The following is a 16,514-nucleotide window of genomic DNA, read 5'->3' on the forward strand; positions in this document are numbered from 1 at the left end:
TGCTGGTGCATTGTGTCATAGCTACTGCATGCACAAGTACTGATCCATTCAGTACAAACTTGTCATGAACATGAGGAAAATTCAGATTTATCAAAGTAGAACAGATTTGCCTTATTAGATCATAACACTCATTTCAGAGGCTCCTTTTCAGTCTCTCCTTTCGTCATGTCATCTAAGAGATCACACAAAAGCCTTGGGAAGAGAATCTCAGAGGTGCAACAGAGATCTCACAACCCAGAGGAAGAATGGAGTATGTGTATACATGGGTCCTGGGAGCTTTCAGACAGGCTGTGTAGAAAGACCAGAGGAAGAACTACTAATGTGTCTTGAAGTTAGCCTTGCACCCTCCTTTTGATAGACTTTCTGTAACCTGTGGGCATGTTGTGGCAGCCTCCTCTTCTGTCCTACAGATTGAAATACTTGTTTGCCTCCAAAGTCCTATGTTGTGCAATCTGGTCTCCCTCTAATCTTTGATTTTTGGTATTTTCCCTGCGATAGGGATTGCTACAAGGCAGTTTACAGTAATCTCCAATGACTGTTAGGCTGAGGAACTCCAAAGCTTACTGAACCTCTGCATGTTAATCCATTTTCCTTAAACTAAACTGGTTTCACCATGTTGTCCAAGGGATCTAAAATAAGACAAAGTAGTTTGTTTTGACTATGTCAGATTCCTTCAAATGTGACAGATAACAACATTCATCTAATCTACCTCACAGTATTCCTCAGAAGAGCAGCTGTTCAGAAGATTAAATGATTTGGAGATTAATGTCACTATAGAACAATAATCTTTATATTTTATAAAGAACTTTTCACCTTCACAACACAACACAGCTGCTAAATATAAGGGAAGAGGTAAGATTTAGAGAGTAGCTCAAGGGATCAGGCATTTGAGGACTTGAGTTCGATTGCAAGTCATTGGCAAAGTGAGAAGGTCAATGCAGCAAGTCATTTAGCCTCCCTATGCCTTAATTTATCTACAGATATAATAGCAAATTTGCCATTTTTGTAGAGTAATGTGTGGCCCTTAGATGAATAGAGTTACATAAGTGAAAATGATTATATATCTATATAAATGAAATGTACCTATATTCTCATTCTTTCAGAAGTGCTATTATTATTGTGATTGTTTTATTGCCGTTTCTACCATTTACTTGAGTACTCAAAGCTGCTGACTGATTTTTCTCAAAGGCAAGCACATAAAAAAACAATTACTGTCTCTCTGAAATCAGAAGTCAGCTTTTTAGCCTTGCCTTCAGTGTTCAGTTCCCTTTTTTCTTTGCTGAGGATAAAACACTCCTTAGATTAAGTGTTAATTCAAAAGAGCCTCTAGACAAATGAAAGTGGGGCTATTTATGCTCTCCCTTTTACTGTCCTCCCTTCCTTCCTTTTATGTAGCATCTAAGGTTTATTGTAGTCACACACCAATACTTAATTTTATATCATTAATTGTATAATTACCTGACATTAAATAAAAGTAAATAACCTGGAGAAAATAACAAATGTTATCCTTCAATCTTTATGTTCCACCTGTTCACCTGAGTTCTTATTAAATAAGCCATTTTCTTGATTATATAAGAACAGGTGAAACCTCAACTCCCAAAGAGTGCACAGCACTTACTAATAGTTTAGCCAGCTTTATTTATTAGTTTAAATGCATTAGCAGGAACAATAACAGTCCACACTCCAGCCTTCTGAAGCTTTGAAGGTGCGTCTGTGTCCTGGTTTCAGCTGGCATAGAGTTAAATTTCTTCGTAGTAGCTAGTACGGGGCTACGTTTTGGATTTTTGTTGGAAACAGTGGTGATAACGTGGAGATGTTTTAGTTGTTCCTAAGTAGCACTTACACTGGTCAAGGACTTTTTCAGCTCCCCGTGCTCTGCCAGGTGCACAAGAAGCTGGGAGGGGGCACAGCCGGGACAGCTGACCCCAACTGACCAACGGGATACCCCACACCATATGACATCATGCTCAGTACATAAGCTGGGGGAAGAAGGAGGAGGGGGACAACATTCAGAGTGATGACATTTGTCTTCCCAAGTAACTGTTATGCGTGATGGAGCCCTGCTTTCCTGGAGGTGGCTGAACACCTGCCTGCCCAAGGGAAGCAGAGAACAAATTCCTTGTTTTGCTTTGCTTCCACGCGCAGCTTTTGCTTTACCTGTTAAACTGTCTTTATCTCAACCCATGAGCTGCCTCACTTCTACCGTTCTGATTCTCTCCCCCATCCCACCAGGGGGGAGTGAGCGAGCAGCTGCGTGGTGCTTGGTTGCTGACTGGGGCTAAACCATGACAGTCTGGCAACTCCAATGCTAGAGCCAAATGAGGAATCTGAAATAAAGACATCTGAAAAAAAAGCACATGGTAATAAATATAGACACTCACCTGATACATGTGAGCTGTGTTTGTCCCCAGATACTTTGCACCATACAGTTTTCCATCAGGCCATTTCACTTGGACAACCTCTCCCTCTGCAGGTGGGCCAAGCCTTAGGCAGTCTCTGCTCTATTTCAAAGAAGGATGGATTCTCAAATCAGTGAGTATGCCACTATGCTGAAATTACCAGTAAACTGCTTTTTACAACTTGGTAATTGGAGGAGATTTATTACCATGTGTGTTTCAAGTTTTATAATCCTGCTAATGGGCTAACAGAAGATAATGTTAGCCTTTATGAAAATGAAATACTGACCAAAGAAACACTCTCTTTACAGCTTGATGCTGCATTGGCAAGGCAACATATGCATAAATCAGATAGCTATCAGCAACTGTGATACACTTCCTCCAAAATTAATTTCCGTCACACATCGAAAATAAAAATCACTAAAGTGCAATTGCATTATGTACAACACTTTCTCTTTTACATATTCAAGTAACTCATATTTTGTTAACCACAGCAGATTTTTGCTAGATGCTAACTTTGCTGACTGAAACATACCCTGACGGATCAAACTATAAATGGTGAGAATGCCAATGAGTTCTTTGCTTAGCTGGTGGGGAAACACTGAAAGAATCCAAATGCCTACAAATAAGAATTAGGTGGGGTTTTTGTTTTGGTTTGTTTGGTTTTTTTTTCAGAAGACATGAGGCATTTTTTTTCCTTTGTTTTGGCCAAACTTTGTGCCTGACTTGTTGAGTATGTCAGAGCAGCACAGTTTATACTAGTTGTGACATACCCTTGTTATGGTTTCTTTTGCCCCATATGGCTCTCTATGACCTAAATGACCCATCTGCAGAGCACATTGACCACACAGCCATAACAACAGCTGTCCACATGAGGAAATACATGAAGGACCAGGAAAGGATCGTGTCAGGTCTTCACTCACCAATTGTTTGGAAGCTATCTCTGCCAAATACTCACCCCAACAAAGGCATTTATACTTCATACCAACTACATCACACTAATTTAGTGCTATTGTCCCAAGTGTGAGAACCTACTTGGTGGTACCTGAGCTCACTGCTAAGAGGTCTAGACTGGAAGAGAAAAGATGAAGCCAAGGACTCAGTGACAAGGTCCTGCAGGACCTGGTATTGTATTATCTCAGGTTACTGCGATACCATTACTGTTTTCCAAGTCTCAGATTTACATGGAATAATTTACAAAAATATTGTACTTTTGAGTTCAAAAGTTCACTTCTGACAGAGACCAACAATCATCATGACAAAGAACTCAAAATTTGGGAGCAAAAATGCACCACAGTCATCCTGACTTAGACATTATCTTGTTATGATATCATGCAAGCCAAATCCAGGCTTTATAAACTGTGTTTAATCATACACATCTTAATCCATGAATTTGATTCAACACATGAGAAAAGAAGTAAAAAGCTGGATTTTCACAGAGACACACTTTTCCTGCATGACAACACTGCCTCTGTCAGCCCTCAGGCACTGTGCCAAGGGGACAGCTCTAAAATATGCCCTGTGTGTTTGCCTGGCAAATGCTGCTGTGATAGGCACAGAAAGATACAGCCTTTCAACTTCACCATATATTTAGGTTAGTAGGTGACATTACTGTATTACTCTTCCCAGTATTTCCAGGAGAGATGGGTGGAAAGGGGAAAAGGAAAAGGAAAAGAGGGCTGCTGACTACTTACCAACAGTGGAATAATTACGACTTCTTGGGGGACAGGGATTGCTAGTACTATCATAGCTCTGACTATAAATTAAATAAGGCTATATTTTTAATGCTCTCTCCTCAGTGAAGACTGTCATGATGGTTATAGTCACCATCATACTTCTTCCTCTGTCTATTTATTGCTAAAGTGCAAAAAGGAGTCTTGGCTAAGTGTCATGAACCAAACTTTTAAAATGCATCATGGAAGATAGCAAATTTCATGAAAACAAACAGTCTATCAACAATGTCAAGCCAAACATTATTTTTCCAAGAAAAAAAGCCCAGCATTAATTGCTCCCTTTGTACCTTGCACATGGAAAAAAAAATCTCACAGCTTCTGTAGGATACCTAATGGAGTTGCTCATATGGAAAATTAGAGTTCTCATGCAAACAACTAGACAAATAACAATCCCATTCTTCATGTATCACCACAATGTCTTAGTCTATGGAACAATGTTTGGGAAACCTGTACTAATAGTTTTTGTTGATTTCTATGTGAGTTCCTACCTTTTATTTTCACATTACTTAACAATTTTAGAGATTCCTCTTTTACTGCAAAAATAATCCTCACCATTTTCTTCTGGGGAATGATTAGACCCATTTATTAGGCTGACAAAATTGCAAAGATGCAACCTCACTTTTCTCAGTCATATAACGAAAAGTCAGATATCAAGATAAGGCAATCCTTCAACACTCCCATACACCAGCTGTAAATAACATAGTGTGGGCTCAATCTACATTCAGTTTGTAAACCATGTACATTTCCTGTACAATTACACAGCATATTTTGTCCTTCACACAAATGGACAAAATCATGGTACTGAAAAGCCTATACACCGAAGTGTCCAGTTTAACATTCCAGCTGTTTCACAGCTCAGAGCCCCAGCTCCAACCATGGTCAGCTACAGAAGGTTGCTCAGGGACACGTCCAGTTGGGTTTGAGTATCTCCAAGTGTGAACTCTTCACCATCTCCCTGGGCAACTAGCCCAGCATTCTATAACCCTCATAGTGAAAAAGTAATTTCTTAAGTGAAGAAAAATTCCGTATTAAGGAATTTCCTGTACTTCAGTTGGTAGCCGCTGTCTTTCATCCTATCACTCTGCACCACTGAAAAGTGTGTGGCTCCATCTTCTCTACTTCCCCCATCAGGTATCTATCTATACACTTGATCCCCGAGTCTACTTTGCGCTTGGCTGAACAGTCCCGGCTCTGCCAGCCTGCCCTCATATGACAGATGCTCCAGTCCCTTCATCACCTTCATATCCTTTCACTCTATTTGCTCCTGTGTGTCCACATCCTTCTTGTAGAGATGAGCCCATAACTGGACACAGCACTCCAGATATGGCCTCACTCACCAGTGCTAGGTTTACAGCCATTCACAAAGTTTCTTTATGGGCAAAAACCTGTAAATAACAAACATTTTAAAACTTTTCTTGTTACAGGCGGTATTTTCTGGTTTTAGGAACATTCATTTTGGGGTTCATCATACACATGGAACTAAAGTAGTGTGCCATCCATTCGCAATAGATATTGGAGAAATATGTTGAAGTACTGGGTTTGTCTCCTATGCTGCCACTAAGGAATTCTTCTGTACAGCACTACATATTAAGTAGACATATTTGCTGTTTTTCTCTTCTGATATTCCTTTGTTTTTACCACAGAGGTTGGATCATACTTTGGTTCTTTAAGGCTGGACAGAGCATTTGTAAGTGGCAAATCCAGCTGCAGTGGCAGGGTGGTGATGGTTGACACAGACTAGGAACAAATGTGGAGCCACACTAAGGAAAAAAGGAAGTCTATACCTGATGCATGCACCTGACTCCAGGAACTGTGAAATGTTGTTGGATTCCCATAATTTGAGTACACCCACTAACACTTGAAGAAAATATCTTAATTTTTTTAAAGTTTAAAAAAAGTATGTTCAAACACTTTCCTAAATCAAGGCTAAAAAGTATAAATATTCTGGTCCAAGATGAACTTATGAACTGTTGAGACTATTCCCCAAAACCGTAAGAAACAGATGATCCTTGGATACCTAAAATTTTATTTTGACAATGTTTTGCTTGGCAAATACATTATTAATTAAGTTATTTCAAATTAAACAATTTTTTTCAAAATGATAAGAGTATAAGAGCCTTTGACTTCTTCCAGGTTTGACCCAAAGGAGCCACACTGAAAATAAATATATTTGTGAATTCAGAGGAAACAGAAAACTCTGTGGTGAAATCCTCAAAGTCAACAGGACTAAATTGGTTCCTATCTTCAGGCACTGGCTAAAAGAAGCCTGCAAGTTAAACTGATAGTAGAAAGGATACTGTAGTCTTTCATGTCAAGATTGTAGCAGGACAGGATGAAAATATTCTGTGATTACAAGTATCAGCCAATGTTCATTTACAGAGTCTCTGATCTGACAGAAAGCTAGATAGAGAGGAAATCTTAGAAAGAAAAATATTGGCATGGCTGAAGTAGAGTATTTGAGTATTTAATGAAAAAAACCAAAAAGTTTTAAGCTTGAGGGGTTTTTCCTCACTGAGGAAGGCAGCAGTTGAACAAAAAGACCTAAAGACTCCAACACATTATTTAATAACACTTTTTAAAAAGTCCAATAGATGAAAAGCAAAGAGCTCTCAAAAACATTTATCAATATTCTGAACACACAAACCCCCCACCACTTCATTCCTCCTGAATCTAGCAGCAGAGAAGGTTTTGTACAATGTTCTGCCTTTCAACATTCAGCTTATAGCTCAAAGTTTGATCTTTGGGAGCTTAAATGGAATCATATCCTTCCACATCTGATTCAGTCTTTGGTGAATGTGGAACATGATTGGTGAAGAAGGGATCAGTTAACTCCTTTAACTTGAAGTAATGTTCATAAAGGTTAATATTGTATTTAATACCATATCAATAACATTGGTCATTTTATATCAAGGATTTGTTTGAAAAGAGGAAAATGCAGCGCATATAACATCTTTTAGAGGAGATATAAACCCAACAGTAATCAAATATTTAAAATTGTTGCTAGAAAACAATCATATTCAAATAGAAGAATGTCAACATCTGTCTATTCAAATCAGGGGGTAACTTTGTCAGATCATCTGGCTCTTGTTAAATGTTTTGATGATATGATCCTACCCTGACTCAAAAGAGTCAGAAGAGTTGTGATGATGAAGGTCCTTCATTCAATTCCACAATTGATAACCTATTAATTCTTGTTTTAAAAGCTGCTTTTGCCTTCCACTCATACTTTTGCATAAGCATTCTGTGCAGCTTCTCCTATTAGGACAAAGAAAATCAATCTCCATCTTGATCACATCAGAATATTTTCTGTGGGAGATTACTAAACTCAGTTCTCACAGTTGTGCTCCTACAGTGGGCTTAATAGGGAAGAGAAGAATAAAACATTGCGAGGTAAGAGACTTTTGCAGTCCATAAGTAACAGTCTGAAGACCCTCCTCTAAAGTTGATGAATATTACTGGTGATGAGTTTTCCCTGAACATAGCGCTAAAATATTCATATATGCATATAACAATACAATGAAGATTGATATTTCTTTTTTTGTGTATAAAAAATAAGGCCAACAACTTGGAGAGACATTGAAGAAAAATCAATCTATTGTATACAGTATTAAGTGGGAATATCGTCTGCAAGTGGTTCACTCTTGAAGTTTACTATTATTCACCACTAACCCATCTGAATAAGCATACATTTTTCCCTTATAGCTGCACTGTTTTAAAAACCTGAGGTTTACATTCATAAAGTGGCATCTTTAAAGTAATTTGTTAGACATGCAGAGTAGCCTCTTCCTTTTCTGAATCATTTCATTCTTCTGGAACTTGTTAAATAATTTTCAAATCTACCATACCCATAACATTCTTCTACCCATCTCCCATAAGGGTCTCTCTACAAAAAACACATGGAGCATCAAATTGTCATAAAGCATTAACCAAGAGAGAAAACATAGGCTGGCACCTCCTTCTCCAGGAGAATGTCTGACTGAACAGTCCCTATGCCATGAACAACCTCAGAAACTCCTATTTTATTTTCCTCAACATTAATACAATTGTTTATCTGTTTAACTGGCAGACACAGCACTGACGTCTGTTATTTCTTAAATCACTACGGTTTGAACTGTTTTCAAAATAATTTTTTTTTGTTTAAATTGCATTCAAATTACAGCATTTTTCTCAATGTCACTTAGCAAAAATTCCTGCAACTCCTTGACACTCCTGGATTTTACTTGCTGATTTGCTGTTTCCAAAACAAAGCATAAAATGCCTCAATTTTTATTCAAATTCTTGTCAAATACCATTAATGGTATAATTGACATAAACAATAGAGGGCTAAAGGGTGGCTCTTGCAATGCATGAGCTATCACACCTTCAAATCCTATTTTGCTGTACAGCTCTGTAACGCAGCAACAGAATGAGATACACATAAATTGTATAAATTATTTTACTTAATGGTAAAGGAACAGTATAAATATACACAGAACCTGGCATTATTCTTCCTGGGATACTATGACTTTAAAGACCGTTTAAATGTTAGCTCAAAACTAGTATTTGTAACAATTAGTTTAGCTGAATGTATTTTTTCATCCTGTGAAGTTACATATTATGTCTGTACCACACAACATCAAAACCCTCTAGGAAGACATATTCCAATCAGCCGACAGCAGTCTTACAGGAGGACTGTGTAAGAATCCATTTCATTGTGCTACTGCAGCTTTCTGCATCGGAGGGTTCTTGTGAATCCCACTATGCTGTTGTCATGCAACTTGTCAAGAAGGAATGGCAAAAGGCAGAGGTAAACAGCAGCCTGGCTTCAGCTCTGCAACGTGCCTGATGATACAGATCCTTTCTGTACTGTTCTATCCCTGATGCACAGGGGCATGGCACAATGTTGTAATCCTCCTCCTGGCAGACTGAAAGCTGATAATCTAGCCCTGAGGTTTCAAAGATCAAAGAGAAACGGATACTGAAAAGATGAACTAGAGCTAAATCAGACTCTGTAATTGCAATAAACCTGGCCTTCCTATCACATCTACGTATCCTTCCTGCATATCTATATACTTTTTTACTATCACTCATCTTGTGTTTGTTTGTAAGTTTATACATATTGTTAAAAACAAACTATGAAATAGAAACTGTCCATTTTCTGTCATCCCCTGCATGCCAAAATCCATAAGAACGGCTCAGACCTTTGTATTAGTCTATCTAACCACAATTTGCCTGGAACAAGCTATGATATCAACTTATTTGGGCTTTTACCCTAGAAATTCCATGGTTTCTGAAAAATAACTTAAAATTCATGTATGATCTCCAAAACTGAATAACCAGTAACTCTATCCTCTTATTTTGGAGAAACTGAAATTCATTTCACAGCAAATTCAATTTATGGCACATTCATTTCAATTTTTAGCAAATGAGCATTCTAGTAATAATTGCAAAGCTAACAGTTACTTCTCACAACACAGACAAAACACACTAACTACATCTGATATTCACTGACAGGACTTCAAGTGGATTTCTAGTCCCCAGATTCACAACATGAAAAAGTAGGAAAAATCCAGGCCTGATTATTGGGCTTTTGCACAGAAATGGTCCTCTCACCGACTCTAGCTGAACTGCAGCAGTTGTTTCTAAATTTTCCCCTTAAATTAGGACCTGAGTTAAATTTACTATCTTACTTCATTGCTGCTAGGGTACCTACCATGAGATAGTGCTCTCTGCACTGACAGAAACCAGCTGAAGATGGTGTGAAAGGGGAGGAGTTCAGAACAAAGCATGGGGTGACCATGCTATCAGGAAGAGTTAGCTCTTGCTGTACAGACCCAGGAGAGAAGGCGGCTCCTGTGGCAGAGCAGGAAATGTACCTCCGAACAGGATAGAGCTTCAATGTCCCCAAGGCCATTCTGCAGATGCACTTCATGCAAGTTGTCTCCTCTGCCTACATGGCTTCAGCTAACATTAACTTTCACCGTCAGTGTTACTGATTAAGCTTCCACTGTCATGCTCACCAGTGATTGTTTCATAAGGAGCACAACTAATATGATTACAACTAACACCTCCAATTTAGAAAAGCTTGTCATACCAATAACATACCACAGCTGCAAACAGTGAATATATCTACCAACACCATTAAAGTGGAAATGGAGAAACAAATTGTGGAAACTCTCTGAAACAACCGCTGATCTCGACAGATTGTCAAACTGTTTTTCTTTTGGGAGCTGATGGTATACGATAGTTAACGCAAATTTTTAGAAACACAAAATTAGGTTTCATACATTCCAAGACAATCTGAATGAAAAGGAGAGTGGTAGTTAATTTGCCACAGTCAGAATTTTATCAACAGGAACAGCAATTTACACAGTGCATTAGCATTTGAAAGAGCAGGCCTGATTCCCAGGAGTGCAATTCTGGTTTTGAATTGGTATAAATTCAGTGAAATCACCAGATTAACAGAATAGTTACTGTAATTCAACAAATTTAGCCTTGGATCACAGAATGCATAGTATAAAAACACTCTGAATTTATGTATAGTATGTTGTCCTTAAAATGTTACTCAATCTTATTCACAAAGTGAATATATGCTTTTACCAAAGGGAAACTGGAAGACAAATCGTATCATGCATTCCTGAATACATCTAAAAATTTCTTACTTTCCATTCAGCTTATAAAGTTACTATTTCAACTGTTACGTTGCCTTTCAGCAAAGTGTTAGTAACACAAATACATGCATAATGCTAACTGACAGATGCAGAATTCCCCAGAAGGCCACAATTCAAACCCACGTTGCAGAATGTGGCTTAGGATGTCCAGGGTGGTACTGGGCATCACATTAAGGTGCAGCACAGAGGACACTTGAGGAAGCCTTAATTTGGGGTACAATACACCCTTATTGGACAAAACTCACTGTCAGCAGTAGGAAGGTGAAGTTGACAAGGACACCAGGATGCTGCTGTGCCTGACTGAAGTACAAGGCTCCTTTAGTGCAGCAGAGAACCCTTGCTTATGCTTACACTAAACTTATATGAGACTCTGAATCCTACAGTACTACCTCATTCATATTCTGCCCGCCTATATATTGGTGAAAGCCTAAAGGTTTAAAGTTCCCAGTAAATCAATTGCAGTCAGAAGAATATAAAGAGCAGCTCATGTTCTGCTCCAACCCTGCCTCAAGACATAACACACAGGAAGGAAAATGCTCCTTCTCCACCCCCTCCCCCAAACACATATGGCAAGTCTGGAAATAATCTACTTCTGAAACACACAACAAATAGAGTAAATTACCAGATCTGAAAAAACTACAACTCCTGGTTTACCTCAGAAAAGAGGTGGGAGGGGAAATAATGTTCCTCACCCACTCCCAGCAGTCCCACCTCATCTCAACTGTTCCTGTGTGATTCAGGGATTTCACTGTCCTCCACACGCTCATCACGGCTGTAGTCGTTGTGGTCCCAGATATGGACACACACTCAGTTTGCAAACACAAGAAGCATCATAGGATCTTTCTGTCTCTCACCTGCTTCCCTGCAAAGTCAGCCATCTTATCATAAACTGTAAAGTAATGGATTATCTTCCATTTTGTTTCTCCTGCTGAGCTGTGGGGGCATTACCGTCAATGCATCTAAAATCATTATTGAAAAGGATACAGAAAGCATTCCATTATAAAGTGGACATTATACAGAGTAAACCATGTAAAGATAATACTTATATTTGAAGCTTTAATTTGCCTTTAATCTATCCTATATTCATTTTTTATGCTTATCTAATAAGTTGTCTGTCTTTCTACTGTAAGAGGAAACAAAGAAAAAGCAAAAGCCACAGAAAAATCACTTCTATTCTCCATAATGGAGTAGAGTGAAAGTAACTCACTTAAATCAATATGGTGATAGTACCGTACAAGTTTCAGATTAGAATCAGACTATTGCATCTTTTGATGTTTTGCAGCTTCAAGAGTTGAATGATGGAATAAAAGGCTCCTGTCTGAAGCCTCTGAACTTAGTATTTGCTTTGGAAAAAGTTTGATTTTAACTTAATAAGACCACAGTTTTAAAAACAGGAATTAATTTGTATTAGTATTCAAAAGATGCAAACAATGATTTGTGTGTGTAAAGCATACCATTCTGTGTATCAGCATTTGCAAAACCAGTGCAAAAGGTCACAGTTACAAAAATGTGTTAAAATAAATTTCCCAGCTCACATGAACTTGAAGTAAATTCTTCAAAACATATATAACTATATTTAACTTGTTGGAGTATCTCACAGAACAAGAATGTAAAATCCTACACAATTTTACAAATCTTTCTAACCAGGAAAAGAAGCCCATGTTTCCTCCTCAGAGATATGTCATGCAGCTCTCAAACTTGCCTTCTGGAATTTTTCAGAATTGTCTGTCACTAGTCACACCACACAAATTGCTGAGTAGTAAGTTCAACTACACAGCAGGTAATTTTATAATGTTGCAAAAAAAATTGTGCCAGCCCTACATGAGAGTAGCGTATTATCCACCTCAGTGACTTAATGTTGTCTCTGTTAAGAAATAAAAAATGTTGCTAAGCCTATTATAATTCATTATGTCTCTTTTCCCACATTGCACAACTGTTCTGAGGACTTTTTGACTAAGTTTATACCAAATACAATCTACCCTCCTGTTACTTTCAGAAATGCATTGCTTGCTTTTCTATTTCACATTGTCAGAACTCACTGGTGATAGTGATACTGGAGTGCATCCAAAGTGTCTATAGATTGCCCAGAAAGAGTGCGAATTCGACAGTTCTAATTTCCTTAGCCATTCTTTACAGATTTACATGCCACTATAATAAAAATGAACAATAAACTATTATTGTCTGTCAGAAATCTAATGGATCTTTCACAGATAAAAGGAGGCAGGTAGGCACTACTATTTAAAGTTTTGATTTGAACAGGTAGACAAGCAGAAAACAGTTGTCAGAAGAGATAAAGAAAGAAAGGCATACAGAAGAGAAACCACTGGAAAAAAACACTGGAAACTAGTCAGAGTTTAGTCATTTATAATGCCAGACAAGGTTGATGGATGAAAAGTTACATACCTCTGGTTTGTAGGACAGATTTTCAAAAAAACACAGCTTCCTTCAGATATTACTAGGGCTAGAATCAACTCCTCTATTTTTGTATCCAGGTGGACATTAATGGACTGTCAAGACTTATGTGCTAGCCCAGTATTTCTGAATGTCCATTGTTCAAGCAGTACAGTATTTCAAAAGAAGTAGTGAAAGTATTAACATATACAGAAATTGAGAAGCTGATTGAGTGATCTCATAGACATATGCAGACACATTATTTATTGCACTCAGTAGTCATGGACAAAGTCATTAGTCTTTGTAAAGACTACTTGCTTTGTAAAAAGTAAGACTTTGTTCTTGAAGCTACATCCCGAGCACCAACACTTACAGCCCCCAAAAGTGAGCTACTTTTTCTAACCTGCACATGCAAAAAGTCCCACCTACATCATGGCACATTATGATTCTAAAGTAATGTTCCCCTTAGTTAGCCTGTGGAGGAAATATTTTTTGAAGAACCATCCAGCTAAATACCATTTGTTCTACATGTTGAAGGAGGATGAAGTAAATCCATTCTGTCTCTCATTAGTTTAACAATACTATCCTTGGGACAACCTGTATTCAGCCTGACCCCTTTACCCCAACTAGTATGAGTGACTTCTGAGATTATAAATGCCTATGCAGATTCAAACCCCTGCCAGGTATCTAGGCCAGGAAGGATCATTCTGAATCTCAGTGAGTCCACAATCATCAAGAAAGATAGGATTAACTGGCAAGCCTATGCACACAGTATGTTTACGTTAAAGTGTGGGTCATGAGATGTTAAAGCTTTCATTTTGCCATTTTGTAGGGGTGTAAAGTGAGCATTTTTGGGCTGGGACAGAGGTAGAGGATTGCAAAGAAGGTCCTTGGCTAAGAAAATCTGGCAGGTATTTCTTCAAATACTGGCAACTAAAATGTGCTCCATTTTATTACAAAGGAAGCAGAGGATTATAATCTTGAACTTTGTGAAATTTAGGTACACACTGTAGGAAGTTGTAGCCCTCATGATAATTTCAGTAAAGTACTTTGGCTGTCAGAGTTCTCAATAGCCCTGTTCCTCCCTCTCCTGCCAGTGGTGAATTTAAAGTTTAATAGACACAGAAAGATAGAGCTTAATCTTCTCTGTTCTCTTCACACTGAAGGCTCTCTTGGGTACACTACTGAAAGAAGGTACTGACAAAAGTATCAGCATAATTCTGTTAAAAATTCCAGGTATCACTGTTGGTATGTTAAAAAATCCACTGCCTGGTGTGTTTTTTTTAATGCCTGAACTTTTTTCAGGTAAGGTGTCATCCACTTCAAAAACCAGTGGTAGACCAAAAAAAACCAAAAATCAAGCAAGGTATTGGACAGATCAACTTGACACATGCAAAAACAATTTTTTGTTCCTTCTTTTGACAGCTGCTGTCTCAATGTCTTAACCTGAACTAATACAGACTTTTTCAGGAGTATGCTTTTTGGATTTCATTGGGACCATGGAAAGTTACCATGATGTGGTTCTGCAAAACAAACTCATAAACTCCTGAATATAGCATCCAAATGTCCTTCTAAACACATCTCACTTCCTCAACTCTTAACATGCTCTTGCTTGTAAGGAACAGTTACAGCAGCATTCCCTAAGCTACAACACCAGTTAGGATGGCATTCAATTTATAGATTTTAGTGAGAAAAGTCCATTTTGGATTGTGGGCATGACAGCCCACAGATCAGCTTTACCTTCTCAACAGAGAACCCCTACGTTTATATACTAAATAATAAACTAAAACACAGTGTATGTCATAGCAGCAAGAGTTAGTACATTCATTTTTGTTGACCTAGTTTGCTTGATAATCACAAGTAAAAAACAACACGGCAAAGAATTCTGTGTAAAACTGGTCAGTGGAGGACCATCACACTTACTGGGGAAGTGGCCTGGAAGGATGTCTACCATTTCAGGATAGGTATGCTCAGCTCTCCTGTAATCAGACCTCCCCACACACTCAAAGCGTCCTTGACTCTGCACATTTTTTTTTTCCTCCTCTCTTTCTTGTAATCAATACAATTTGGTGGGACTTTCTTCCCCTGACCAAGTATACTTCAAGGCCTCTCTGTTTTGCTGGATTTTAATAAGGTAATGTGGGAACAACTTCATCCCTAGCTCTAATTTCAGGTTACATATACATGTATATATATTTTAATTATACTTGCTGTTAAGGCATTATTGACAGCCACAATATATAGAGAAACAAATAAAACTCCTAGATAAATACCCAGAGTATTCTTTTCTAGCAAACTGCCATGACATGCCAGTGGAGGTATGTCCATCAGATACTAACAGGAAACAAAAAAAAAGGAACTGTGGGACACCCTCCCTAAACAAGCAGGCCAAAGAACCGAGACATTTCCTGATGCATAATCTCTAAACTGACATCTGCCTGTTGGTTAAGACAGTACACCTGCTGGTGCTGAGCTAGGGGCTGTGTGACAAGTTACAGAGCATTAATCCTTCAAGACATAGTAAGTGGCACACATACATGCTGTCTGTTGGTCGCAGTTACTTAGGACTGCAGCACATGCACTCCCTACTTGTGTACATGCATCATCAAACTAACTGCTAAAGCCGTCATCTCACCTCCTTTAAGATATCATGTACTATCCCCCTCACTGCAGTTTTTCCATGACTTACAGATGAAGTTGTCCTGCTGTTTCTTCCAACAAAAAATTGTAGCCATATACTTCTTTGCACCCTCTTACAACTGCTGGGTTGAGGGAAAGCTGACTGGTTAGCACATCAATGAGCTATCTAATGGGTTTAAACATTGTAATTGAGGAGTGATTACTCTAAAAAATTCTAACAAGGTAGAAATCAGGTATAGTACCCAAGCAATAGCTTGAAATAAAAAATTCTATGTAGCTATGCCTATATCTAACACCACACTTTAAAAAAAAACAAACAAACCATGATATATTTAGCAAATGGTAATACAAAACAAGAAAAATACATATGAGAAGAGAATAATGTACACCCTGCTTTGGTAGTTATGCTTACATGCAAACAAGAGTTTCATGAAGCTTCTAGACTAAAATTTCCCTGCTCCCTATTTTCCTCCTTAAAATAAATCACTGTGTCTGAACATTGGAATTGTGGTCTATTGTGAGCTGAGCTGAAATTGTGTAGTGGATTCAGCACATACTGGAAAAGCAGAAAGCTCCTGCTATCTTTGTGAGCTAGTTGAAAAGTGAAAACAGATTAGAAAAATAAGGTCTTCAATAGGCAGCAACATTGCTTTCACACCAAATTTGATGAATAAGTCCTCCCAGCAGCACTAATACCTGATACG

General features: G+C 38.2%; 1 protein-coding gene across 3 annotated transcripts in view; it reads right to left on the minus strand.

Moving 5' to 3' along the window:
- KDM4C (lysine demethylase 4C) overlaps positions 1-16,514 on the minus strand; it is a 260,269-nt gene that overhangs the window by 5,328 nt on the left and 238,427 nt on the right. For all 3 annotated transcript variants that reach the window (XR_012657889.1, XM_075078323.1, XM_075078324.1), the window contains one exon: positions 2,382-2,501. Coding sequence is in view for 2 of the 3 variants with exons in the window: in XM_075078323.1 (XP_074934424.1) it covers positions 2,382-2,501 (120 nt within the window). In the remaining variant the exon portion in view is untranslated. The remainder of the gene's footprint in view (positions 1-2,381; positions 2,502-16,514) is intronic.

This window comes from Phalacrocorax aristotelis, chromosome Z, assembly GCF_949628215.1.
Source record: "Phalacrocorax aristotelis chromosome Z, bGulAri2.1, whole genome shotgun sequence".
Classification (NCBI taxonomy): Eukaryota; Metazoa; Chordata; class Aves; order Suliformes; family Phalacrocoracidae; genus Phalacrocorax; species Phalacrocorax aristotelis.